This window comes from Anopheles merus, chromosome 3R, assembly GCF_017562075.2.
Source record: "Anopheles merus strain MAF chromosome 3R, AmerM5.1, whole genome shotgun sequence".
Lineage (NCBI taxonomy): Eukaryota > Metazoa > Arthropoda > Insecta > Diptera > Culicidae > Anopheles > Anopheles merus.
The window spans coordinates 20597998-20624752 of record NC_054084.1 but is presented as its reverse complement, the minus strand read 5'-3'; the positions used below and the strand labels follow the sequence as shown (position 1 = coordinate 20624752).

General features: G+C 43.3%; 2 protein-coding genes across 2 annotated transcripts; one reads left to right on the top strand and one right to left on the bottom strand.

Moving 5' to 3' along the window:
* Positions 1-777: 777 nt before the first annotated feature.
* Positions 778-20701, top strand: LOC121595192 (recombining binding protein suppressor of hairless). Its single transcript, XM_041918936.1, has 4 exons — positions 778-3386; positions 10264-10812; positions 10896-11438; positions 17092-20701. Exons 1-4 carry the CDS (start codon positions 3117-3119, stop codon positions 17413-17415), a joined length of 1686 nt encoding a protein of 561 aa, XP_041774870.1. The 5' UTR covers positions 778-3116; the 3' UTR covers positions 17416-20701.
* Positions 14257-16691, bottom strand: LOC121595193 (keratin, type I cytoskeletal 10). Its single transcript, XM_041918938.1, has 2 exons — positions 15271-16691; positions 14257-15190 (listed from the first exon to the last, which is right to left on the bottom strand). The coding sequence occupies exons 1-2, from the start codon at positions 15639-15641 to the stop codon at positions 14635-14637; spliced, it is 927 nt and encodes a 308-aa protein (XP_041774872.1). The 5' UTR covers positions 15642-16691; the 3' UTR covers positions 14257-14634.
* Positions 20702-26755: the final 6054 nt, after the last annotated feature.

Genomic DNA, 26755 nt, shown 5'->3' with positions numbered 1-26755 from the left:
CTGTGCGGAGGGCACACATGTGCAGGAGATTGATATTTTCCCACGCCTTTTTTCTGCACGGCACTCCGGGAACGCCGAATGCGGGTCGAGAACGTTGAGGGTGGAAGATGGGGTCCCTTTGCGTGCCACACTCCGTTCTTGCCGTAAGTGCTGTACGCGTCGTACGCTCTTAACTTCTTCATTTTACGAGCCGCCGCTGCTTTTTTTATCGCTGACAATGAATTTGACCAACGTGGTGTGGGCGACTTTTCCACCAAACCGGGGTTGTGGGGGGAGATTTGAGAATTGATTTTCCTTGCAAATGTTTCGGCCACGGAGGGCGCTCGTGCGTGCGGTTACCAGAGTGGGGCAGGGGAGTGGGCCACGTTACAAGGGCTCATTCGAACTTTCCTAATTGTTTTTATTGCTCACTTATTGGCTCACTGGTGTTATCAGCTACCATCATTTTCGCCTTCGCAACGACGTTCTGGTAGAATGAGGGTGCGAACGAGTTCATTCTGATACTTTAAAATGCCCGATTGCTTTAAAATTCGAAGCGATGAGTAATGATAATTGATGGAATTTATGTGTAACTCTTGTAGTAGTGTCCTTTGTTTGCAATCAATCATTAATCGAGATAATTTAAATTTTCGGAAGAACAGGCACAGAAAGTTTGAACATTAAAAGTTTTAAAATAGACACAAAATCCAACTCATTTACCTACATCGCAGCTTCACATTGTCTATAAATAATTCAATAATTTACTGTAAATCGATTACTGCTACATAATCACACGCGCCGAACATCCTTCCGTGCAAAACTTCTATTCATGCGATTTTTGCCGGTACCCCGTGTCTGTGCCGCAAACACTTACAGCATTCAACCCGCCGTCCTATAAACGCGCACTACCAAACTGTCAAAAAGCGCACCACTTGTCATCTCGCTCACTCGCATCCACGGTCCGCGGTCTCTCTTTCTCTCCCGCATCGCTAGCCGAAGGCCGCAAAAGTGCGTGGGAAATTCACAGGTGTTGTGCGTTCCAGCTCTGCACTCTCTTTCTCTTTCTTCCTTTCACCATCACCACATACATCCCATCCGTTCATTCAACAGCTTGCCCAAAGGGACACACGCATTACAAACCCCCGTACGATCGCGCTCGTTCCCACTCACTCACACTGTCGGCGCGCACTATCGTTCCGTCCCGTTCACACTAACACGCACAGCAGCAGCAGCAGCAGCAGCAGCAAAACGCCGTTTGTGATTCCGCGGCTGACGCGAAAGGCGCTTTTCATAAAGTGAGTGCGATGCAAACGGGTAACGTCGTGGCCGTCGTCGTCCGTGTCAGATAGAACTGTTCGCTCCCGGGACAACAGTTGTGAGTGCGTGCGAGTGGCCGAAAGTGTGGCTAAATTGTTTGCTCCCGCAAGGACGGTGTGCGTCCATCGCTTGCCTTTGCTGTAAATACACACGCGCACACACACACAGCTGTCGTGAGTAGTGTTGGGACGCCGCTAATATCAACCGTCCGTCAGTGTGGTGTGCGGTACGTGCGCGTGTGGATGGTGAAATTGGAAAACATTTCCCTATTGGAAACAATTGGAATGTCACGGAGCTCCAGCACGCACGCCACCAACACCAAGTGAACCATTCCCGCAACAACAGTGTGAGGTTAGGTTCAGGAGTTTGCAGCGCTTCTGCACACGGCGTTCGTGTGTTTACCTTTTATTCCCTTCTCGCCTCGGAGCAGCAGCCGCCGTGTGACAGCTGAGGGCAAAACAACGGCAACTTGCACGGCCAACTGTTTGTCGCAGTGTGTGTGTGTGTCTGGAATAGAAATAGAGGCGCCGTGCTTGTTTAGTGTGGTCCGGCAAGAAAGTATCAGCGCCCCGTGACACGAACCGTGGCTGCGTTTATCTGTGTGTGTGTGACAAACTTTCCGGCAAATCGCAGCAACCGCGTGAAAAGCATACGTGAGTGAGTTCGCAACAATTGGGTGTGTGCTGTCCTTGTTACGCACGTTCCGGAGTTCGCCCGTGCGACAGTGAGCATAAGCGGAGCATCGGGAGCATTAGACAAGCATAATAACACCACCGACATCGAAGGCAACGGATTTAACTGACGTTTCTTTTGTGACTCTGTAGCCGCTTGGCGTGATGATGATGATGGGTGATGCTGCACGGGCGGATGAAAGCTGCAGTAGATGCAACGCTCGTGCAATGTCTCTGTAAAGTGGAAGAAAACAGCGCACCACAAACGTGCACCACAGATGCACCGGAGAAACGCATCCGCTGGATGTACACACGGAGGAAAAAAGAAGAGCCCAGCTGTGTTTGTGGCATCGTTCACTCGCTCTCTCTCTCTCGCTCCGTTGTTCCACGTCCCATTCATCACAGTGTCAAGGGCTGGGGTCGTGATAGTGCAGCTGGCGTGTGCGATAGTGACGCGTTCGTGTATAGGTAAAGAACTCGCGCGTGTGATTATCGCGTCGTCGTCCGTTGCGCGCGTCTGTGACATCAGTGATAAGAGTGAGCAAAAAGTGTATGTGTGTGTGTGTGTGTGAGTGAGAGTGTGAGGAAGCTTCGTGTTTAATTGTGATAAAATCAATCCTCCCACCTACCTCTACGTATCCATTCCAAGATCCACTTCGTGCTGCTTAGTGTGTAATTCCCACCCGGGTGGAAATCCGTTTCCCACCTGCTCCGTGTTCTCCGAAAAAGAAGAAAGTGTGTGCCAGTGTGTGCAGCCTGCCGGCTTGCTTTGATTGAGTTGGCATTAGTCTGGCCTAACGATTGCGCTACCGCCGTGTGCGTTCCTAATCAAAACAACAACAAACGTCGTGAACTGTCACAGTGTGTGTGTGTGGGGGGAAGTGTCAAAGGTTCAACAGCACCTGGAGAATTCCGCTTTTTCCATGCTGTCCTTCGGGTTCTCGGACTGTACACGAAGAGAGTAAATCATTTTAAAAATATTGTTCATAATAAAAACACCATACATGAACTCTTGTGAGCATATTTCCCCGTAAAAAGACGTAGAAGCGACGTAAAACCTGCCCCACCCCGGAATCATCACGGAACGAACCACCGCATCGCCGACCGACCCCCGGACACTCGATCGAAGAAAGCAGCACCGCCACCACAATGCCCCACCAGTACGGCATCCCGGGGTACGGGCAGGCACCGCCCAGCCCACCGACCCACCACGGTGGTAGCGGGGCGCTGCTGCCCCGGCTCGGTGCCGCCGGCGCCGTCATACCGGTGACCCCCAACAACAACGGCGGTTCCGGCATGGGCCCGACCACCTCGCCCATCTTCCGCAGCCAGATCGAGGAGCGGCGGTTGACGCGGGACGCGATGGAAAAGTATCTGCGCGATCGCAACAACATGGTCATTGTCATACTGCATGCGAAGGTAATTACTGCTCCAGCGTTGTGTGTGTGTGTGATGAGGATTGTTCTACGTTCTTCTCCCTTCTTATTCTTCTTCTTCTTCTTCTTCTTCTTCTTCTTAGTCGCTAATATCTCGACGACGACTTGTTGCGCACAATTTGCTTTTATTTCCGCGATATAAACCTACTCATCCTCTATGTGTGTGTGTGTGTGAGAGATAGAGATGATTTTCCACCTGTTCGAAGCTCATCATCGCCACCCTTCGCCTACCACTACCCTTTTATTTGACGATCGTTTTCATGATCGTCATCTTTGCAGCGTCCAAGATTTCTCATCTCTCCCCCACGGGAATATCTGTTCCTTCCAGCTCGGTCAGGTCTTAATGTATTTTTGAGTCTCGGAGCTCCAAATCCTCACGACCTCCCAGGCCCATTTTCGGGCGCTCAATCCCCCCGGGGTGGATCGTATCGGATGAATCGTTTTTAATGATTTTTCACCGTCCCCCAGGGAGGGATTGCCCTTTTCGTTTATTGGGACGGTGCGGAACCGGCTGTTGGCCGGATTTCCTGATGCTATGGGAGGGGGACCGTCGGAAGAAAGAAATTAGTTCCCACGATCACCTGCGCCGTCAGGGTGTTCTGCTCTTCTATGCTGGGTTTTAGCATTTTGTTACCACAATATGTTTGTTGGAATTATCATTTATTGAAATTTGTAACGTTTTATTTTTTGTACAAAAAAAATATTTCCTAAAATGATAAAGATTCCTGGTCGCCAAAAAGATGCCAAAATAGCTGACTGAATGTGACCAAAAGACAAAAAATCCTAATCCCGTTAGCGCCACACCCCCCCATACCCTCAAAGGATGCGAGCGGGTCACCACGACTCGCTAATTAACATTTTGGGGAATTCCGATTTTCGGCTTCGATCGATTTCCTCCCAAAAGCAGATATCACTTGGGGTCTAATTTCCTATCCGCCTTATCCGGCGGAGGTTTAATAAAACGCCCCACCAACTATCTAGATGCGTGTGGAGCCACGGTTATAATCGACCTATACTAACGGTGAGAAGTTTTGATGTGAAAAAATAGATTTGTCATCTTTAATGTTCGATTTGAAGGCACACGGGAAGTTGCCGGCTTTTTGCACGAGAGCGGGACAGTCGTGGAAGACGCTGGTGGCGTTGCTTCGATGTGTCGTGATCGATTTGGCGATAGAAAAAGTCAAACGTCAACGGCTCCGGGGCTTCGTTTTTCCCACCGGGAAGCGAAGGTAAAACGTGCCTGATACAGGGGAAAAGATGTGAAGAGGTTTGGTTTGTGGTATTTGGTAGATACTGCCGCATTCGGTTGGGCTTGGTTGTTGTGGGACGCGGGTACAGTGGAACTCATTATCGGATGAAGGGGTGGAGGAGCGTGAACGATCTCTGCGCCAGCGTGTCAAAATCGGCAAAATCTTTGGAGGACGTCTCGGGGAAGCTTAGCGTGGGAAAATATCCATTAGATATAAAACACCGATTGGGTGAGGAGGAACTAGACGGAAGCTCTTGCGATAAATAATGTAATAATTGTTTTAGTTATTGAACAGGGAAATAGAAAAGAAAAAAGAATAATATTATACAATTTTCACTTTTACTATACATTTTTTTTTAAAGGGAAGTCGCTTACTTTTGGCTATGAAAATGTAAATGCTCGTCACATCGTTGTATTTTGCGAGCATTTTTCGCACCAACTCACTCAAATGCAGCTTTCACTCTACATGGCACTCTCAGCTGTTTCTATTCGTTATTAGGCTGAAATTTGCCTTGAAATGATTGAAGTAACAATATTCATGGCACTTCAATCATTTCAATCTCAATCATTACTCTGGAGATACAGTGGCGGCCACCTAAAGTCGGACACCTTATATCTTCTCCTAATATATGACTTTGCGGTACCCTAAACAGTTCTCTAGACCACTTATCGGAGAACTCTTTTCACACATCGGTGCGGACACTCTTCAGCTATGGGCTTGCAAAAAATCAGACCGATATCTTTTAAAATCTCTGAACACTATGCATAAATGTGATAAAAGGTATGAAATTTATGCGGTCCACTGAAAGACTTGGCAAAATGCTCACGTAGCATGCCAATATTGATCAATACGGTTCTTAAATAATTTCATATTAGTAATTAGAGGTCAATCGACTAGTTTGGGTGGTCATCTACGTATTAATTAGCCTAGGCCGCTAAGTCAGATAAAAGGTGAAAATAAGAGCTGTTCGAATTTAGGTGGCCGCCACACTGTATGTGTAGTTGGATGAATCTAATTAACGAAATATCCAACGATATTAGATTATTAGATAAAATATACAAAAAATAATAACAAAAAAATCTAAAAAATAACAAAACAAACGTTTTAATGCACTAAAATCATACACCTTTAAAAAACGTGTTGTTTAATTTTTTATTTAAAGTTTTAAATGAGTGTGCACCGATTTCTGCCGATATCTGTGGGCAAAGGGAACTATTCATTATTATACAATTGTTTGTGTGTGTTGCATTGAGGAGCATCTTTTGAATAACGCAATTATTTAGCAGATGCTGGCAAAATGCAAACAAATTCTTAATTAAATTATGTGAATATGCTACCATCTACTATGTTTAAGGTTCTGTGCAAAGTAACACATATTGCTTTCTTTTAATCAACTAACATACTTCAACTTAACATCTAAAACGTAACACTTAACAATTTGTTGAAATGTTAGGCCTCTTTTAAATTGATTTTTAAACAAATTCTAAAACAGCCCTTTAAACTTATTTCACATTTAATTTGTTTACCGTGATGAACCAATGACAAACATCTGCAATTTGACTGGCCTTGGATGAAAATGGTAGTTTAACGTGGCAAGGAACATTAAAATTTTCATAATTGATAATTATTTTTGTTCAGCATTCACCTCTTTTTGACTTTCTTGCATAAGACTAGACTTTATTTTTTAATTATTGCTTTTAATAATCTAACAGAAGTAAAGAATTTATCATCAATGAAGTTTATTATCCATTACTTCGGTTTACGTTAGTGTTGAACTATGTATTTCCTAGTATTTTTGTTTTTATAATTTAGTTTTATTTTGCAGTCATTTGTCACTACCTTTTGGAAGTAACTGCCAGAACATAGCATTATTTTTAAACAACTACATTCATTAGGCTCTTTTTGTTGTTGTTAAGGATTCGTTTTTACGCACTTTTCAATTGTGTAAAATTAATAAACTTATGCATCGACTCAAAGAAGCATTTTGTGGTCTAGAACATTGTTGATGATTTTTTAAATTGAATTAAGGTTTAATCACATATTAATATGTTTTATTGGTAGTTTGTATTTATTGCACAATATTTTTTATACATTTCTTAAATCTTTTATATCTGTTCCAGAACAGGACTCAAAAACCTGTTTTTTATGTTTACTTTTTATTGTTTATTCCTTTTAATTTTTAACAAACAAAAGTGTTGTACTTTTTGGATCATATAGAAAAATATAAAAATGAATGTTTCGTTATCACACAAATATTTCAACGTATTTTGTCATTTAAAACAATCTAAATTACTGTTGACAGCAAATAAATAATTATGTTGCGGAATATTGCCCTTGTCCCGTCATAGCAGCCCATCAACTTCCGTACCTTTTTGCTCTAACCCACCATCGTTAGCAGCCACTTTGCAATGCCACAAATTGCTGTCCGTCAAACGGCAGTTGTGAAGATCAACAGCAATCACACTTACAGCTGGTTCGAACGCGGTGATGATCGACGTCGATGACGTGATGACGGTAGTAAATCCATCGTATCCCCCGCCGTCACATACACACCACTTTTATGACCATGGCTGGTGGTGGCTGTGTGTGAAAGGCGACTCTACATTTCCACCTGGTTTCATGTTCGTTCACACCATGCCGGGAACTAAGTCTCTTCAGACCAATCAAACCGTGTTGAAATTCTTTTCCCGATCAGTCGTCCAACAGATCAAGCACGGCGGGGAAAAGTGAAAATGATGCCAACAATTACCATCCCCAGCCATCACCGCCACTTGTCCAAAGGGTGGGAACATTTTAACAAACCGAATCGGATCCGTACCGGTGCTCTTTTCCCCCCGCCCAAATCGCGCCAATGCGGGAGATGAATTAAGGGATTGGAATGCTCAGACCGGATAATGATGAAAGAGAGGCAGTCAAAAATCAACGGCCCCAGCTACTTCACTGTGCACGTAGAGTAGTGATTGATTTAACTACCGATTTCGTTGTTGTGCCACTTAGTTTGTCACCAGCTTCGACCACTTCTTACTTCAACGCCGCATTACCGCCGCGAGGTGGGAAATCGTGAAGAATGGTTGAGTAATTTGGCTGCCGGCGGGCCGAAGAAGATCGATGTTTAATTTGTTTTCGTAGCTAACGGTTGGTTTTTGCTATCGGGGGCACCTTTCGTTTTTCGTGAGAGAAAAAAAACGCACTTTTGTTCGGTATTGAGTTGTTGCACGATTCACCGTTTGGCTGGGGCGCGACACAAGATGGAGAAATAATTGCCATAAATCTAAGCCATTCCGGACGCGCCGAGCTTTAATCACTGCTGCTGGGGACACAGAGTGTTTTCTTGCCGCTGCGACACACACACACACAGACCGGCCCGAAAGATTATATACATTTTTGATGGCAACAAATCATCTTTACTTCTTCTCCCCAGCATTGCATTGCGTTTCTCCTTCTGTTTTTTTTGTACCGGGACACCGGGTATGGTAGCGTGAGAAACGGGAAGATTGGGTCTCTGGGACCAAGAAAAGAGGCCGGACGGAAGTGGAGAGGAGGGGAGGAAAAGAACACATACAGTACTGATCAGACTGGAGAGAGAAAACTTTTATCGAAGGAAATGACATTAGATTGAGCTGATTGAATTAAGTGATGGCTGTGGGTCGTGTCAGCCCAGTGGCCCAGCATCAAAACTGCGGCCGGTTGGGTTGGGGTGAACGATTTACGAGGAAACGTCGCATGGGGCTGATGCAGTCGGTCGTTTGTTTGGGTTTTAGTGAGGCTCTCTTGTTGGAGATGTGTTAATAGGCAATCCGTAAATCCAGCGCCTCTTTCCGGATGATGGTTAATTTGTGGTGAGGAACTTGTTGTTCTCCTAAATGCCTTACTGTTGTGGGAAAATTGCGATTTTGTTTTAATGCTCAAGTAAGTGACATTTTTTTCTTTACTAAATTCCCATGTCAATGAATGAAAAATGATCAACTCTGTCATGCAAAACGCACAACTTTAATCGTTGTAATCTTTACCATCCATTTCGAACTCCATGTTTGATGTTTGCCAACGGCGTTAATGTACTTTGCGTAGATCAGTGGTTCCCAAACCTTTTTGCATTTTGTTCTCAGATTGCAGATATTTAGAAGTGGAAGCCAAAAAACTAAACAAAATACATTTATTTCAAAGCACACATTACCGAAGGGCACAAACCTTAGTAATATATTTTAAATAATGGCTGCACAAATTTATCAAATTTACTTGGCACGAAGGCAGAAAGAGCTATACGTTCGCCGTGAAGTCCCTAAAGTTCTCTGGAGCGTCATTATATTTTACAGGATTTTTGAAGTCACTTCCAAATGTGCTCATCATTATTCACCGTCTCCAAGATGTTTTTCAACAGCTGACAAATTTTAGTCTTTACATACGATTTTCAATACATCACTAAGAACTGTCAAACTCAACCCAGCTTGATACGCGTTAAAAATCATGCTTAAGAAATTAAAAATTATGATTATCAAAATGAAATGTCAGATTGTTGTGGATTAACTTCGTGCAAGCGGTGAATAACAACGTTATTCCACATTCGAAACTGTCTTGAAATCCCTTGTTTTGAACATCTTTTTTATCAATTATTATTCTCTTAAAATGTTTGGATTGAGTTTGCTCAAAAATTACTATGGTCATAGTTGTACTATACTGTCATGGAGTTTTGCGTATCACGCGTTGCAAATACATAAACGTAGCTTTAATTGCTTCTTAATTATAATTTTGCTATTTCCTTCTACAATACTTCTGAAAAACAAATACATTTGAATGATGATAATGGTTTTTGTTACCTACCCATGTATACACTGTTATTCAGGTCAGTTTCCAATCTGAACAGCATTATTCAACGCTTGCAAGATGCTTTTCAACAGCACAGCTGTTCAAGCTGACAGTTGTTAAAAACAACTTACGATCGTTAGATCACAAACTTGAAGTTTTACACTAGACACTGACCTGTAACTGTGCAAAGAAGAGGTATAAATTATTTAACGTGTTACGTATTAATTAATGTTTCTTGATTTTAAAGCTTTTTATTCAAATTGATCTTTTTTTTAACTATGCATACGACCCGATTTTTTTTTCAATTAGCAGTCCATGTTTGTCGAAAAATTCGTTACAAATGGTTTGAGAAACACTGGCCTATCTTTATTGTTCATTTGATTTTACTATACTTCAAGATTGAGCAGCTTTGTCTGCAATAGTTTACTCACTCTTTATGTTTTAAAAAGGACAAAACGCTTATTCTTCTCAATAATAAATACCTTTCGTGTTTTATGAACTTTAAAAAATAATTAAATAATTTCAAAAATTGGAAAACGGTCGTAGCTGTTGGTCTTTCTAATTTAATTATTAATTTATGATGTTCATCTTGTCTATCTTAAAATGAATGCATTGTTAAAATGATATTAGAGTTCCTTCATTCCATGCTTGAACGAATTATGCAAGATAAACGGCAAATTACGTGCCACTTTGGAGTTTAACAAATTTATTTCTTAGAACAACCATTTGCGAATTGAATGTACAATCACATAATCCATTTAGTAATCGATATCTCCACTATCCGTTCTATTCCACTACCACCACCAGGTCGCCCAAAAGTCGTACGGCAACGAGAAGCGGTTCTTCTGTCCCCCGCCCTGCATCTACCTGTTCGGCGAGGGCTGGCGGTTGCGCAAGGAGCAGATGCTGCGCCGGGGCGAAAGCGAACAGTCCACCCAACTTTGTGCCTTCATCGGTATCGGCAGCCCGGAGCAGGAGATGCAGCCGCTCGACCTTAACAACCCGAAGCAGTACTGTGCCGCCAAGACGCTCTTCATCTCCGACTCGGACAAGCGCAAACACTTTATGCTCTCGGTGAAGATGTTCTACGGCAGCGGGCACGACATCGGCGTGTTTCAGTCGAAGCGCATCAAGGTGATATCGAAACCGTCGAAGAAGAAGCAATCGCTCAAGAATGCGGATCTGTGCATTGCGAGCGGCACCAAGGTGGCGCTGTTCAATCGGTTACGGTCGCAAACCGTCTCGACGCGGTACCTGCACGTGGAGGACGGACACTTTCACGCCAGCTCGACGCAGTGGGGTGCCTTCACGATCCATCTGCTGGACGACAATGAGAGCGAGTCGGAAGAGTTTCAGGTGAGTTCAGGGAGTGGTGAACTATTTTAGACAATTTCCAGTTGGATAACATTTCCTCTTTCTTGCTTAACATTTCGCTGCAGGTTCGCGATGGCTATGTGCATTACGGTGCGACGGTGAAGCTGGTCTGCTCTGTGACCGGCATGGCACTGCCCCGACTGGTCATCCGCAAGGTTGACAAACAGATGGCCCTGCTCGAGGCGGACGATCCCGTTTCGCAGCTGCACAAGTGCGCCTTTCACATGAAGGACACGGAGCGGATGTACCTGTGCCTGTCGCAGGAAAAGATCATCCAGTTTCAAGCCTCCCCGTGTCCGAAGGAACCGAACAAGGAGATGATCAACGACGGTGCCTGCTGGACGATCATCTCGACCGACAAAGCCGAGTACCAGTTCTACGAAGGGATGGGCCCGGTACGAACGCCCGTTACGCCCGTGCCAATCGTTAACTCGCTGCACCTGAACGGTGGAGCCGATGTGGCGATGCTGGAAATTACCGGCGACAACTTTACACCCTCCCTGCAGGCCTGGTTCGGCGATGTCGAGGCGGAAACGATGTACCGGTGTGCGGAGTCGCTGCTGTGCGTCGTGCCGGACATATCGCAGTTTCGCGGTGAATGGTCATGGGTGAGTATGCAATAATAGTAGAGCAAGAAATGGAAGATTAATTTCATAAAAGTAACAATACTTATACTCTTTAGTTATTTTAAAGTCTGTCTGTGAGCGTAAATCCGGAAGAGAAGTAAGACATAGACTGTCTACTTCTGAAGCAGTTGCCTGTCACAAAGATAGACAACCCGATACGTCTATAAATTTTGCCATTTTTTTTTTCTCTCACGAATGCATAATGAATCTCTCGTGTTGTCGCGTGTCGGACTGTCGTGTGTCTTGCTGAATAGATCTGTCGTAAAATAAGCCGTTTCCGGCCGGTGTACGTCATGAGCGGTGGAGGGTATCATCGCATTGGCTAGTCGTCGGTTTAACGTATAACTTCGTTGATGAATATCTAATACGTTGCTGCTACTATTGCACGGAAGCTGTGTTGAATATATATCATTAATTCTGTCATTGGCATTAACGTCTTATGATTCTGATCGACACTCACTATGTTCTTCGCGTTACAGCAGATGTAAATCGGTATTATGTGACACCGATTTTCCTTCGCCGCTAGAGTCAGCGTATTAATTGGAAAACTCAGTTGTTACGTAATTTTAATTCGTGCTGATTATGTGTCGATTTTTCCAATTCATTCCCCCAACTCGGGGAGGTCCCGTGGTAAGGTCATCAACTCGCACAACTTAACAACATACCCGTCATGTGTTTAAAATGGGCCTACATCTCGTAGCAAGAATGTTTCCCCAAATTGAAGATATGTCGGTTATGAGACATTTCACAACACTAGCCAATTTTGTATATGGAGTTTGACAGTTGTCGACCAAGCTACACGCCAAACTATCAGATTTTCACCCTGAAATAACAAATGCCAATTCGTCACATATTCGGTCAGGTTAGCTGATATATGCTTTAATAGTTCTGCTGAAACATAATTATTATGTCAAACAAAGGTTTAAAACTGTTTGAAACGGTTTAAAAAAAAGTGTATTACAAGTTTTATAACTTATTTTAGGGGATGTGTACGATACTAGCCAGGGTTTTTTTTTATGTGAAGTTTGACAGCTGGCGGCCAAAATACTAAACCACACGAGAAACTAGCCTCAGATTTTCAGCCTAGATTATTTTAGCCTGAAAAAATGTAAACTAACCGATTCGTCCCTCAGGTTAGCTTATTTATTTAATAAGTTAACGCTTTTAAGGCCAGGCTACATTGATCGTACTCGCAAGTGTAATTTCGATTTTCACTAGCGCATCAGGCGGCGGCTGACCGAAGCATTTTGCCAAACAATTTGGAGCAGCTCCAGAAAATATATTATTTTTCCATGTTTTTTACTTTAATTGGACTGGAAAATGTTTGTAATTGATAGATAAACATATTGTGCAAGTATTTCAGCCATTTTCGCATCAAACAACGATGACAAAACTACTTAATTTTGAGATCCGGCACGACCATTCTCTCGAGGACCAAAAAAAGCTTCCACCAGCCGCCGCCAGATGCGCTAGTGAAAATCAAAATTACACTACGGAGTACGATCAATGTAGCCCGGCCTTTAGATTTTACCTAATGGCCATGATGTCATCATCATCATCATATCTTCTTCTTCTTCTTCCTCTTCTATTTGGCGTAAACGTCCTACGCGAACATACCGGTCTATAAAGGCTTTCAAGACTTTATTCAGTACCACGTACACCCGGATAGTCAGTCCTTGCTACGGAGGGACGGTCCATTCTAGGCTTGAACCCATGTCGGGCATGTTATTGAGTCGTTCGTGTTGACGACTGTACCACGGGAGCGCCCAGGCCATGATGTACTAGAATCAATTAAAAATGTTTCTTACCTCTAGTAGGCACCGATTCCACGGTAAACAATTTTTTTTTATCGGTCAGTTCACCGCAGGAGGCATTCTGAGCAGTTTTGCTTAAAACCGTCGCACAGTTTAATTTCTTCAATATCTCCTCCATAATATGGTTCAGATGCATCGAAATCCATTGTGGAAGTAGTTATCAACGGTATTTGTGCTCTGAATTTCAAACACGTATTAAATACTGTCCTTAAATTTTTTAACTTGCTGTTAATTCCAGACAGCGTACATTAATTATAATTTTTCCTGAAGAAAAATATGTTTTAAGACAGTGATAATTATAAGAACAACGATGCAGTGATAATAATCGTGCAACAGCACTTCGGTTCAATCTACGAGTGCAAGAGAAAATCGCTCCCAAACACCCCGTTGCCAATGAATGAAAATTTCAGTAATTTGAACCATGAGCTCAAAACTGTCCGGAAAATGAAATAAAACATCGTTGCAGTTTTATGAGTTTTTGGAATGTTTCGAATAATATTTTTTGGGAATCTTTCTAAAATTTAGAAGGTTTGCTTCAGTAAAGTGAGTTGTACTGCGGTATTACCGATTGAATTTGAATTACTAAGAAATTATTACATGCTAAAAATACTTAAAGTGTCCGTAATTCGAAGCAATACGGTATACTAGAAAGTATTTTAATATATTCTTGATCATCAGGATCATATGTAAATAGTCCTAACAAGTTAATGCTATCCATTATCGTAGAAGAAATAGATTTTGTTATGATTCGGTTTTACATGAGTAACTTCTACGTGGTTCTTTATACCAGAATCGGATTCTTTGTATTTTTATAACAATTCAATCATGATATTGTGGTGAAAATAAGTCTGTTAGTCGTTTATCTATTTAAAAAGTCTTTAAGTTTTGTTATTCTTAAAGCTTTTTTACATATATGTAAGTGCTTATTTAACAGTAAAGAGGAATTAAGCACAAGTTAGTTTGAATAGTTCCATACAATTCTTTATTAGAAGAATATTATATAAATTTATTTATTTTACCTACCATTTTTAATTTACTAGAGCAAAATCACACTAGAAAGAAGCTACTTAACATTTCTTTGTGCGTGGAATTGTGTATAATTTTCCTGCTATTTTCCTATCAACTGATTGTTCGAAGCCTAGATAGCTTTTCACCCTTCTGCCTTCACGATCGAATTGTTTTGCAAAAAAGAATACCTAAAATACGCAATGGCATGCGTAAGCGCCATCTTTTCTCCACCCAAAAGCTTTACAATTCGTAAAAAAGCATCCACAAATAAAACGCAGAGAACATTGTCTGGTATCACTCTGGCTCTGGTGGCTGTGGTACCGAACCGAGTAAAGACGCCACCGGATGGCCTTTGATTACTTTTCCATCGATTTTGCTTTCGGCGGTGTTTTGCTACGTGATGCTCGCTTGCCCTTCTTCTTACCCCCATGGCCATGGCCCCCGGCAGCCGCATTGCCACCGCTGGTGCCACCCTGATTGCCCTCGTCATCGGCCGCCTCCACCGATTTCGCCTTCGATTTGTGGCCCTTTTTACGCGCCCCCTTGCGACCCTTTTTGCCACCACCACCGCCACCCGCTCCACTGCCACTGTCGATGCTTTTTTGGTGCAGATCGCCCAGCATCCTTCCGGCACCGCCTCCCAGACCACCGCCACCACCGTTCAGCGAGAGCTGCTGCTGCGAGTTGGTCTTGAGCAGCGGCACTTTCGGTACGATGCGCGTGTACAGATCGTAGTTAAAGTCGGCGCACGTTTTCCCGTTGCAAAACTCCTCCATACACTCGTTGCAGGTGAAGACGCGCGACTCGATGATGCCGGAACGGTTCTTCACCTTGCGCACCGAGGTGGCGAGCAGGTTTTCCCGCTTGTCGCGCTGGATCGTTTTGATCTGCAGCTTGCCCAGCTCCACCAGCCTGTGGGAATGAAAGCGCGTGAATGCATGAATGATGAATTTTACAAGAGTCAATCATTATTAAACGGTTCTGCCACTCACTTGCTAAAGTAATCCTCCTCCACCTTTGTCTTGGGCCGCTGGCTGGTCAGCATCTTCCAGTCGATCGGCACACTGCACAGCTCCAGTATGACCAGGTTGCGCATCTCGGCCGGTATCGGATCCATGTACGCGTACAGCTTGTCCCGCTCGCCCCCGTTCTTCATCAGCATCCGGAGCTCCTTCTTCTGCATCTTAAACCCGTACTCCTTCTCCTTGAACCGGATCTCGTCCGACCGCACCTTGATCGGGCGCATCTTGTAGTCCGGCACCTTCTCGATCATGCGCTTAAACTCTTCCCGCGTCGTGGCGGACGATTTGGAAAGGTCCAGTATGGGGACGACTTCCTTTTTCTTCCCGAAAATGTCATCCATCTTGAGCAGTGTTCTGTGCGTTCTTGCGATGGAAGGTGGAAGCTTTATTTATTCGACCTCACCTCCTCCACCTCGCACCCCGTCTGTCTTTCAGTCCTTGCGCTTGTTGTTTTATTCCGTTACACTTCAGCACATTCTCACTAATTGTATTCTATTGTTTTCTGCACTCCCTACACACAGCTACAAACAATAAGGAAGCGAGATTTTCTCACGCGACACCAACTGCGAAGAAGAGGAGCGGACACAAGAAGAAAAAAACACCCGGATGGTCACTTTCCTCACCCCCGTCCAGTAGTGGAAGGAAGTTGCTATTATACTGCTTCCCTTTGGCTTCGCTGCGGGAGTTAAGTCTCACTCCCCACGCCTCGAACCATTAATTCTATGCAGAGCAGAAGAAAAACGAGCCTGCTGTGTCTGCTTGCCTTGCCTATCACATTATTAGTGTAGTGAAGAAGCCATCAAGTGTAGAACAAAGCGGCAAAGAAACGGACACTAGCCAGTCACTAGGGACTACTTGCACCACCACCACCAACAGCACCGTTTTCCGTTGTCCAGTGTGGATGTCTTTTCTCTTCCACCACGGAGTAGGTTTGGAGAAGCAATCAAAAATTCATAACAGATTATATGCTGCTCGCTTTTGTGCTCGGCATATCATCGCGGGAAAGTCACAGCACTATCGCACAAAAGGGCTCGCAGCCGAGGAGAAGGTTTAAGCCAAAAGAAGGCTTTACTGTGTGTGTGTGTGTGTTAATGAATTCCGACTCCTATTTCTCTTTGTTTTACTGCGAGATTTGACTGACTTCGGTCGTTTTTTCGTTCCGTCGTTTGCTGCCTTGTTCACTTTAACTCAGTTCCCCCGGGAAGCATCCGGGAATTCTAATAAGGGGAAAATCTATGACACTACGCGCTTTTTCTTTACCACGGCAAGCGAGAGGGCATAGTTCAACGCGCGCTAGCCGAGCACCATCTTACTGGCACCGTCTTACTGAGCAGCGCCTGGTGTCCGGGACGGAACGCCCGTTTGTTTTGATATTATCGATTTAATAATGATGGGAACCTGTTGCTATAGTGGCATTGGACCGAGGGAGGGAGGGGTGGCGTAGCGGGCAATAATGATTGCTGGGGTTTTGTTGTTTTTTACCGCTCAACTCCTTGTCACCCTCAATCACACCCCGCTCGTGGTGGTTGTGTGATTTTACTTGCGCCACTGACTGCGCAGTGTTTGGGGAATATTTCATACTTCAAGGCGTATTTTAAAGCTTTTGCTAGGTTATTAATGAATGTCTTGCTTTATTTGAGTGATTTGTTCCAATTTTAATATCTTTATCACAATTTTTCTCCAACATATTTGCTACTTTTCATATAAACTTCCACAAATAAACAGTAAATCCTTATTTACTCCACTCGCCACTCACATCTTTTTCTTAAATTCCTCTTTTTTCTGCATCAGGTTCGCCAACCCACGCAAGTGCCTATCTCGCTGGTGCGCAACGATGGAATTATCTACGCGACCGGGCTCACCTTCACGTACACGCCCGAGCCGGGCCCGAGGCCGCCCTGCCCCGGCGCGGAAGACGTCCTGCGGCGGGGATCGACCGCCGGCAGCCTGGGGGTGGTAGCGAACGCCAACACTACCAATAACAACAGCAACAGTAACAGCAGCAACAACAGCAACAGTGCATCGGTGGTCAACCAGCAGCCGGCAGCCGCGGCCGGCGCACTGCCCTCGATTGCGGACGTTAGCTGGAGCTCGCACGGGGGCGGATTGCCGTAACACCGCGGCTAAGGGACCTCCTGTACGAGGAACGGTCCACGGAGCGGCTGTTTTGCGGCTGGGTGTGTAGACACTAGCGGGGATAGTGGCCGGTGGTTTGACAGTGCGATGGAATTGTGTTAGCGGTGTAAGTGTAGGGGAAATATTTATTTAGAACAAAATTCAGGCAAACAGTACCCCCACAGCGGCGGGTAGCGCAGCAACTTCTCGAACAACTGGTTAGCTCTTTACGGCGTGTTTGTTCCCATTAAGCTACAGTTGGGAAACGATCGATTACGGGAAGAAGATGCGGGATAAAACGGGACTTTTCACCTTACATTAAGGTTAGCTTCCTTCTTCTTGCTCGTGAAGGTAGTTTAGGGCAACAATGGTGGAAACGCTATGGTAGCGCTTTTTAACGAATGTTTTACGCTACTTGTATGTGTTGTATACGAACAAAAGACATTTACAAACACTTTAAAATGGAGTTTTTGGTGTAAAACCCTGATCTGTTGTGTTGCTGCTGGTCATTATTGCAACTTGTTAGGCTTTAAATGTATAGCGATCGGTTGATTTGGTTGATCCATAATATGATATTTTATCATGGGCTCGATTTTTTATATAGCCAAAGATATGCTTGATTCAAAGATTGCGAGACAGTCACGTTGGACGAATTATTGACCATCTCTAGCTTGAGTTGTAACTGAAGAATCATAGATTGGGGTTTTTATCAGGTTCGATACTAAAATTCATTCATTCTGTCGCCTAAACAGTAGACGGAGGAGGTTCTTAAACGTATGTCCATGATGATTGCTTTTAACATGGAAAGAATTAGTAATAATTTTCCACATTTCCTAAGAATACGTGTATTCTATTCAAAATTGGCAATACTAAAGTAATAACTTTGTACGAACCATTTGAAACTTTAATCTTTGAATTTTTATCAACACCCAAAACCCCTGCGACTTGAGCTCGCTGTACAGTTTAATAAGTCATAAATATTCATTTTTTTTCCTCATACAACGTCCATCTCCCATGCTCGTTGTTGCTGCATATGCGATGCAATTTATGACTTTTCTCACATCCATTCCGACGCAAATCAGGAGGCGGCATGTGATGCGGCACACCGCAGTAATTACGGGTGCAATGGCGTGCAATTCAAATTGCATGATCACACACAACACTTCCCCCATCCGCCTATGGCAGCTTCGTCTCGATCTTATTTTTTGCGTTGCATTCAAATTGATGCATTCAATTCAAATGAATCCGTCGCTACCGATCTACCCCAAAGCGAAACGCACTAACTATGCTACCGTATAAGCATAACAAAAAGTACTCAGAAAGGAGAGCGTAGAGATAGAGAGAGAAATTTTGACTTTGTTTATCTATTCCATTAAGCCAATGAAAGACGGGTTTTAAGCTTTAGGTTTCCTTCCCCTTGGTATAGTGGGGTACAATCAATGCAGCAGGGAATGCTTTCCTGCTCTGCAAACAGTAGCTGCTGCTGACACGGTGTGTAAATACATGTTTAGCTCAAACTTTTACTCAAAACCAAGGAGAAACTGTTGTGTGCAGTATTAAAAAAAAAACAACAAGGCACTGAATGTTAGCACGTAGCGACTCTAGATAGCATTAATTGTAACTTGCTGCATGTATATAGACCTTATCGCGGGCGGCCGTAAACCATTGATCTACTTGCTATTTAGTTCTTGCTCCCATCGGTTGTATTTTTTCGATACTTTGCTTTTACTATTATTTCGATGTTAGCATTTTCATCAACGATCTCTTCGACACAACGATGCAATCAAGCATTATTCCATTTTCTCTGTAAAAGATTACACTTTTTTATTATCATAGTAGCTTTATAGCTTGCTTACCCCTTTCATTCACACAATGTTTCATTGCTTGTCCATTGCGAGAGCAAACATTCATTTAAATTGAATGCACCGTCTCGCAACACCAGGCGCCTCCACGCTGTTGGAAGCAATGTCCAAAAAACAAAGCAAAAATGTATAATATGAAATAGAATTAACTATGTACATAAGCGGTATAGAAGATATTCCCTTTGTTTGGTGCAACATCAGAAGCACCAAAATCAGTGTTAAAGTAAATTTTAAAATGGAAAAAACGAGCTAAGCTATTACTACCATACTGCTACACTGAAGTGTTCTCTCTTTAACGCGCGAGAACGAAACGTAAAGTGCACTCTGAAAAGAAATCTGAACCGGTAGTTATTAGTTAAGGAGAAACTACCACAAACTATAGCGCTGCAATCTATGTAACACGTTAACGACAAAAAGACGAAAAGCTACGCACCGAAAAGAAAAGCATAAAAGACCTATTTTTAGAGATTTATATACAAAAACAACACGCAAAGATGGATGCATATATATACATTTGAACGATGCAACGAAACGTCGTCAATCTACTACATCGAGCTGCTTTTATGTGCGATCAGACACGGGCAGAAGCTAATGATGTATTGGCAATGGGGTGCGTTTTATATCTACCACTGCAATGTTGCAATTACATGTATTTTGTACTATCGTCTCCTTGCCACCACTTGTCTTTCTTTTGTATAATCATACCCATTTCGTTTGGTAAATGTTGTTGTTACATTTTCTGTTTGGGCTTAAAACTTCTTGCAACGAATGTGTAGCAACAATTCGATGCTGCCGGAGTTTATCTATCAAATGGAGAAGGGAGAGAAAGGGTCAAAGCACTCTTTCCGTTTCGTTCGTAAAATGAACTGAACCGAGCCGGGTGCGTGTGAAAAATTACCCCGTGAGATTATGCTATAGCTTGTAAGGAGAAATGTTTGCACATGCTCTCTCTCTCTCTTTCTTTCTTCTGTTGCTCCATCTTCCGGAGCGTCACAGGTTCCCAAATCAACTAATAATCCCTCCGAATGGTATGTGTTAAAGCTCCGTGGGAGGCAACGAATGAACAAACTAAAGACAAATCATTGCACTTGCTCGAGTGTGAAAGAAAACTTATAATCACGGGAAAGTAGCGAACCTAAAGAAAGAAAACCAGAGCAAAGGAAGTTAATTGTTTTATAAGTCGTCGATCATAACGCGAGCGTAGCAAAATGAGGAAGAAGAAAACAAAGGCAAATGATTACTAAGGCAAAAAGGGGAAAAATAGACAAACACACAAACAAACAAAAAATGTAAATCATGAAAATCCATCCAAACCCACTGCTACGGGGTGGTGGGCATCGTGATAGGATGGAAAACTAATAGCGTTTAAAGAGAGAGAGAGAGAGAGAGAGAGAGAGAGAGAGAGAGAGAGAGAGAGAGAGAGAGAGAGAGAGAGAGAGAGAGAGAGAGAGAGAGAGAGAGAGAGAGAGAGAGAGGAACAAAGAGAAAAGAGAAGTATTAAAAAAAGGAAAACAAAAAGAATAGCAGGTGCAAAGACAGAAAAAAAACTAAACACAATGGAATTGATGCACTAAACAAGAGCATTCCGAGCAAAAAAGAGGGTGGAAAGTTGAAGGTTGTAAAAGAGAGAAGAAAAAGAGCAAAGAAGCAGAAGAAAAAAAACACGAAGCGTTGCTCGCAAAAAACAGGAAAAAAGCGTTAATTATAAGAAAATCCAATGAATTATACATGTAAATATACACCACCTTTATTATGATTACTACCGAAAACTGTTTCCGAAGCCTAATGGCCGCGTGATCAGCTAAAGGGTGTAAATGTGATCTCATACCGGATAAAGCCAAGCGGTGTGTAGTCGGTTCACTTGGAGGATATGAGGGGTGCAGGCTGCTGCTTGGTCGAAAGAAAGGGATAGAGCGTCGGTCGGAAAGCATATCTTCCGTCATCATAGCAACCGACCATCTTCTTCTCTAGTCGTTCAAGTGGTACCTTGTGTGCATAGGAAGGAACATTTCACACCAAATAGTAGCAGCAGCAGCAGCCAGACAACAATGCCAAAATGGCCAACCAAGAAAGCCAAAGGTACATCGTGACGGTGAGCAGGGGTGTTGTAACAGTCTCACAGTCGGTTCCCAGCATTCAATTCAAACTAGAAAAGCAAATGACCCGGCATTTGGGGAAGGAAGAAGCACTCGATCTAGAATTACTAATCCAAGCGAGCGAAGAGAAGCAAACGAATCCTCCTCGTGCATACAGCGAGCAGAATGGACCACGGGCAAGCGCATGAAGCAGTTAGAATTAAAATACAATCGGAAATGGATTGTGAGCACACAATCAGGTGTCCCAGTCAGAGCAACAGCGTACAGGTGCAAGAAGCCCGATGTCCGGGAGGACGTTCCGGTACCGTGATTTTCGCGGGAACCAAATCCACCCAATTCCCACGGAAGAGTAATCCGTCCGGAAACAAAAGCCCACCGCTGCACCACCGATGGGCGCGAGAAGAAAATACAGTGAAACCGGTTGTCTTCGTGACGAGCTGCCTACTGCGACTGATAATCAACACACGCAGAAGTTTCCCCCCGCTCGTGGGGGGGTTGGAAAGCACGGGCCACTAAATAATTGTAGCAGGTGAAGCTCTCCCCGTTTGTGTTCGCATTAAAACAAGATGCGCAACAGCTTACGCATCAAATCTACTACCAAATGGGGGCACCGTCGTCTCGTGTGGAATGTAAAGATTAAATTGTTTAAACCCCCTCCCGTGGGAGGCGTGGGAAACAAACAAGTGAGACCACCCCAACCCGTCACTGGGAGAGAAATGTAAAAAAAGGGGTTTGTAAAGCTCGTTTCGATACGCTTGACTTATTGCATTTGTGATGAACTTGTTTCTTTTTTTTCACTCATTCCATTTTCTTTTATTTCATTCCAGAGGCCACAACGGCAAAGACGATGATGAACCTGACCCTACTTGAGGAGACGCTGCTGATTGTGTTAATAAGTTCTTGATAGATAGTAGGCCGGGGCTGGTTGCTAGCTGTCGCTCGGGAAAAAGACGCCGCCGACGCTGTTTTCTCATGCCAAATCACCCTCAAGTGCAGTGAAAATGATCTGTGCAGGGTGGTTTGGCGGGGTGGAGGAGAAGTAGGACAGCGGGACAGTTACCACCTTATCTGCTCACAATCGCACAAGAATGGTTAAATGGTTGTGCGAAGGAAAGCATTCACGAGAGAGAGAGAGAGAGAGGTAAAAGGAGCGAGAGAGAGAGGCGTCACATTGTATTCTGATTTATTTTCTATTTTCCCGACTCATCCAATTCCTCCGCCTGCCCCACGCCGTGTGCATTGGGCTGTGGAGGTGCAAGCTTTTCCGAATGATAATGTGGTTGTGTTTTTCTTCTTTCTCTCCTTTTTTTTAGTTGGCTGCTTCGGAAGGTTTTTCTTTTTCTTCGCTCTTTGCACTTTGCACGAGCGGGATGAATTTCACCGCGGAAGAGGTTACTTCCGATCGGTAGGCTCATCAGTTTGCCAGTGTACGCTCGGCTCGTGCCGAGGTAAGATCGATTGCAGCACCGTGATCGTTAGCAGCAGCAGCAGCCCAATACTGGCAGCTACTAATGAAGAAGTGGCAGCAACCAACTGATAGAGTGATCATACCGATTGGAGTGTAGTGTACCGTAGTGATTGCATGATCGGAACCGGTTGCCAGAAGTGATCTGTCTGTGTGTGTGCGTGTTTAGTGTGCAGTGAACCAGGTGTGCTGGTGAAGATGCCCTTCCCGATTGTCGTGTGGACGATCAGAGCTAATTGGAGTATTTCTTGAGGAATATTTTTGACAAGCTCATGAAATCTTTGATTAGGTCTGGTTGTTCGGTACGACCAGCGCTCTTCAAAAGGCTGCTTTTGCCAATGTGTCGAGTTACAGGACAAAAGAGTGCAAATGTGTGAATCATTTGAATCAATTTGCTGACTATGTAGATACACATAGAACGCTTTGACTTAAGTTTTTAGGAAGTGTATTTTAATCAAAATTCAACAGAACAGAAACAACATGCTCCAAAATACACCAAGAAAGCGAACGTTTCTATAGTTGAGGATCATTGTACTAAAAATAATTGTACTAAATGGAGGCGCCTCGTTCGTCGTGTCGCTCATCGCTTTTTACTGCTGTTCTTTCTGCAACTTTTTCTAATTTTAAATTAAACGATATTTTCTGTTTTTAATTTAAACGTTTCATAACTAGTTCAATTTCAAGCAAAGCTTGATCGTTGAACTTTGAAATTTATTTTCATAAATAATAGCGTTTGAATTACTCCAGTATTATTTATGAAATCTCTATAGAAATACATTTTGAATGATTAAAAAAATCAAATCATTTGCCTGGACGGTAGTATCTATTTTAGACACTATATCACACTTTCTAGTACAATAAAACCGGCAATAAAAACTATAATTAAACATATCTTTGTATGCATCTTTCAGACATCCGAAGATAGCTTATACGAATATCTGACATTTCTGCTACGGGGTAAATTAGACATGACAAGGCAATGAGCGGCAAACGGTTAGATCGATTACGGAGTTTTGTACCAACTAAGTATCATATCTCAAAACAATTTCATAGCGCAATCGTAGCTGCCCCAACATTTCCGAGCTAAATCAATTTATAACCTCGATAACACACGCACACACCCTACCAGATGCCGATGCCAATTGAAAAGATAATTCGCTTCGTCGCTGCATCCTAATGATCACTAATTGTGGGAAGAAAATATCTTACACGGTAAAGTGTAATAAATCAATCCGGACCAGAATGAGTTCACGCCACACGTGGCTGAAAAATGGAGAAGAAAAATTTATTCTATTTTCAGTTCCCCCTTCAGTACAGATGGGGAAGAACGACGACTGCTGCTATCTCGTTTTTACAGCATGGTGGGGTAAAAACACTGATGCGTGGAACAAAAGAAAAAGTGGGAGGAGATTGGACGCCAGCGAAGCGTGTAGATGCGCTGTGGAAAACGCTTTCGGAGCTTTTCGGAAGCTTTTACAATGAAGTGTAATGGAATAAAAGAAAGAAAGAAATACGAAATTATCGTATTTGAGAGTATTCAACTGCACCGAATATTAATATTATCTGGTCGAGAAAATGGTCAAAGCGCACTATACACTAAACAGTGCAAAAACGGCCATAATTGTGGGTTTCTCGTTTGATAAAAAAAAGTCTCTTGCGGATGCTACTGAAAGATGGACATTGATCGGCTTCTAGTCAGTGGCGGATTAACACGAGTGAAGGCGCCCTAGCCGGTCACACCAATGTGTAATGGCCTTTCTGAAGAGTCGAGCGAAAAGTTGTATAAGGAATTCTAAATCAGAGAGGGATTGCGAAACAAAAATTACTTATGAGCGGAAGATGGAAATTCCCTTCTCGGGACCCCGTGCGGCCGCTTAGTTTAACGTACAGCTTAATCCGCCCCTGTCTATTGTTGCGAAAAATGACATCATGCTTTGTCCGCATATCAACCAATAACGTGCAACATAACCTAAAAAATAAATTAACCATCATTTAGTATCAAGGGTGTTGAGACCCTGTAGTAGTTGGTACCTATTTAAGCTCTAGGTTATAAATACATATCGGCCTAATCTGTATAAGCATGCTGTAGCCAGGGGCGGATCTAACGGTAGGCGAATTAGGCGGTCGCCTGGGGCGCCGTAGATCACTAGTCTATAGTATGTAGTATGTATTAGTAGTGGACAGAGTAGTAGCGACAATGGCCCCCGGAAGGATGAACGTTGGGGCCCCGAGGCTGGCGAATCATTTGCATCATTTGGCGTATCAGTGGCTCTTAAGTAAGAGGAACCTTTTTTTATTATTTTTATCTAAAGACTTGAAGCTTATCAGCCTAAATTCATATATCTAAATTCAAATACGAAGTACGTGATCGGACCGAATGGCAGTAGTGAGGTGTGTATGGCCAACATACGGCTAAAAAATATATATTTCGGACAAATTTTAAAAAGCTTAGATGTAACTACTTCGCGTGGTCAACGTGTTTGAGTTTCGTTTAATTTACCTGATACGTGCTTGTCATCCGCCTGGTTAAAACGAACCTCTTGAATGAAATTTACCCAAAACGTAACTGTGGAACTTATTTATCCGAAATTAATTGATCATATCTGCGCTAAACAGCCAGTGGCGGATCTAATGGTAAGCGGACTGCTAGGCGGTCGCCTGGGGCCCCGCTTATTTAGGGGCCTTGTAGATCGCTAGTCTATTGTATGCCGTATGTACAGAGTACTAGCGACAAGGGCCCGGAAGAATGAACGTTGGGGCCCCGAGGCTGGCGATTCATTTGCACATTTGTGATGAAAATTGGACTGTATTTATTTATTTATTTATTTATTTATTTATTTTTTTATTTTTTATTTTTTTTTTTGATAAATCAAATGCCGTGGATTCAAGCCCCTATTGGACCGATTTTCCGAACAAAGTGTTGTGGACAGACCGCAGCCTCTGCCTGCACCGTTGACAGCAGAGCTGACGTCCCGTAACGTCCTCAGTGAGGATCGCAGCGCAAGAAGGAGGAACAGTTGTTCTCTCCCCGCATTGCGTGTGTGTGGTCTCGTTATTTATTAATATATTCGTGTTTTATTGTATAACCAAACCAAAGAATAAATAATCACATGTTCTGTTTGTGCCGCACAGAGACACGTCCCATGTTTGTTTTGTGCGGACACAACACGTGACTATCCTGCTACGGGTCAACAATAACTGTCGCTGAAAGCTAAGCCCATTAGTATCGACGACGGGCCGACGAGTTTCCAATGTGAAAGAAAAAGAAATTCAATAGAATTTTCCAATGTGGCTGTGCAAATGACCCTTTTTGGTATACGGTCGAATTCCCTTCACATAATGTTCATTTCCCGTAAGAAATAGTCAAGAAAAGCACCCAAAATTATATGAACCTCTGAAACACGTGAAATTATTCTCGATCGGATGTTTTGCAGCGGAATGTTAAACAGTGGCGTGTTATAGTTTCTTTACTATTTGATTGGCTAAAGCTTCTTTCTTTCCACCACACAACAATCGATCCGCCCGCGCTTTTTCACTTGTGTCTGTATTTATTGCATAGAGTTCGTTCTCAGAAATAAGTAACTAATAACTGCCATTCAAACGTTCTAACAACACCGGCGCACCATGCTCGTATAATAATCATACATAAGGACACTTACTAAACCACCGCCGTACTGTCTGCCGTTGCCGTGTCTTCTACCCCAACTTCCTCATACACACACCCACCGTGCTACATATCGGCAGCGGTATAAAAGAAAATAATGCTCATTACAACTCAATTACACCTCAATAATAATTACTATCAATCAGCGCGCGCACCATTGATCTATCATAATAAACCGTTCTACGAAGACGATAGAGAAAAAAAAAAGCACGGAAACTCAGCGCGCACACACCCACCACACGGCTGTTTGATT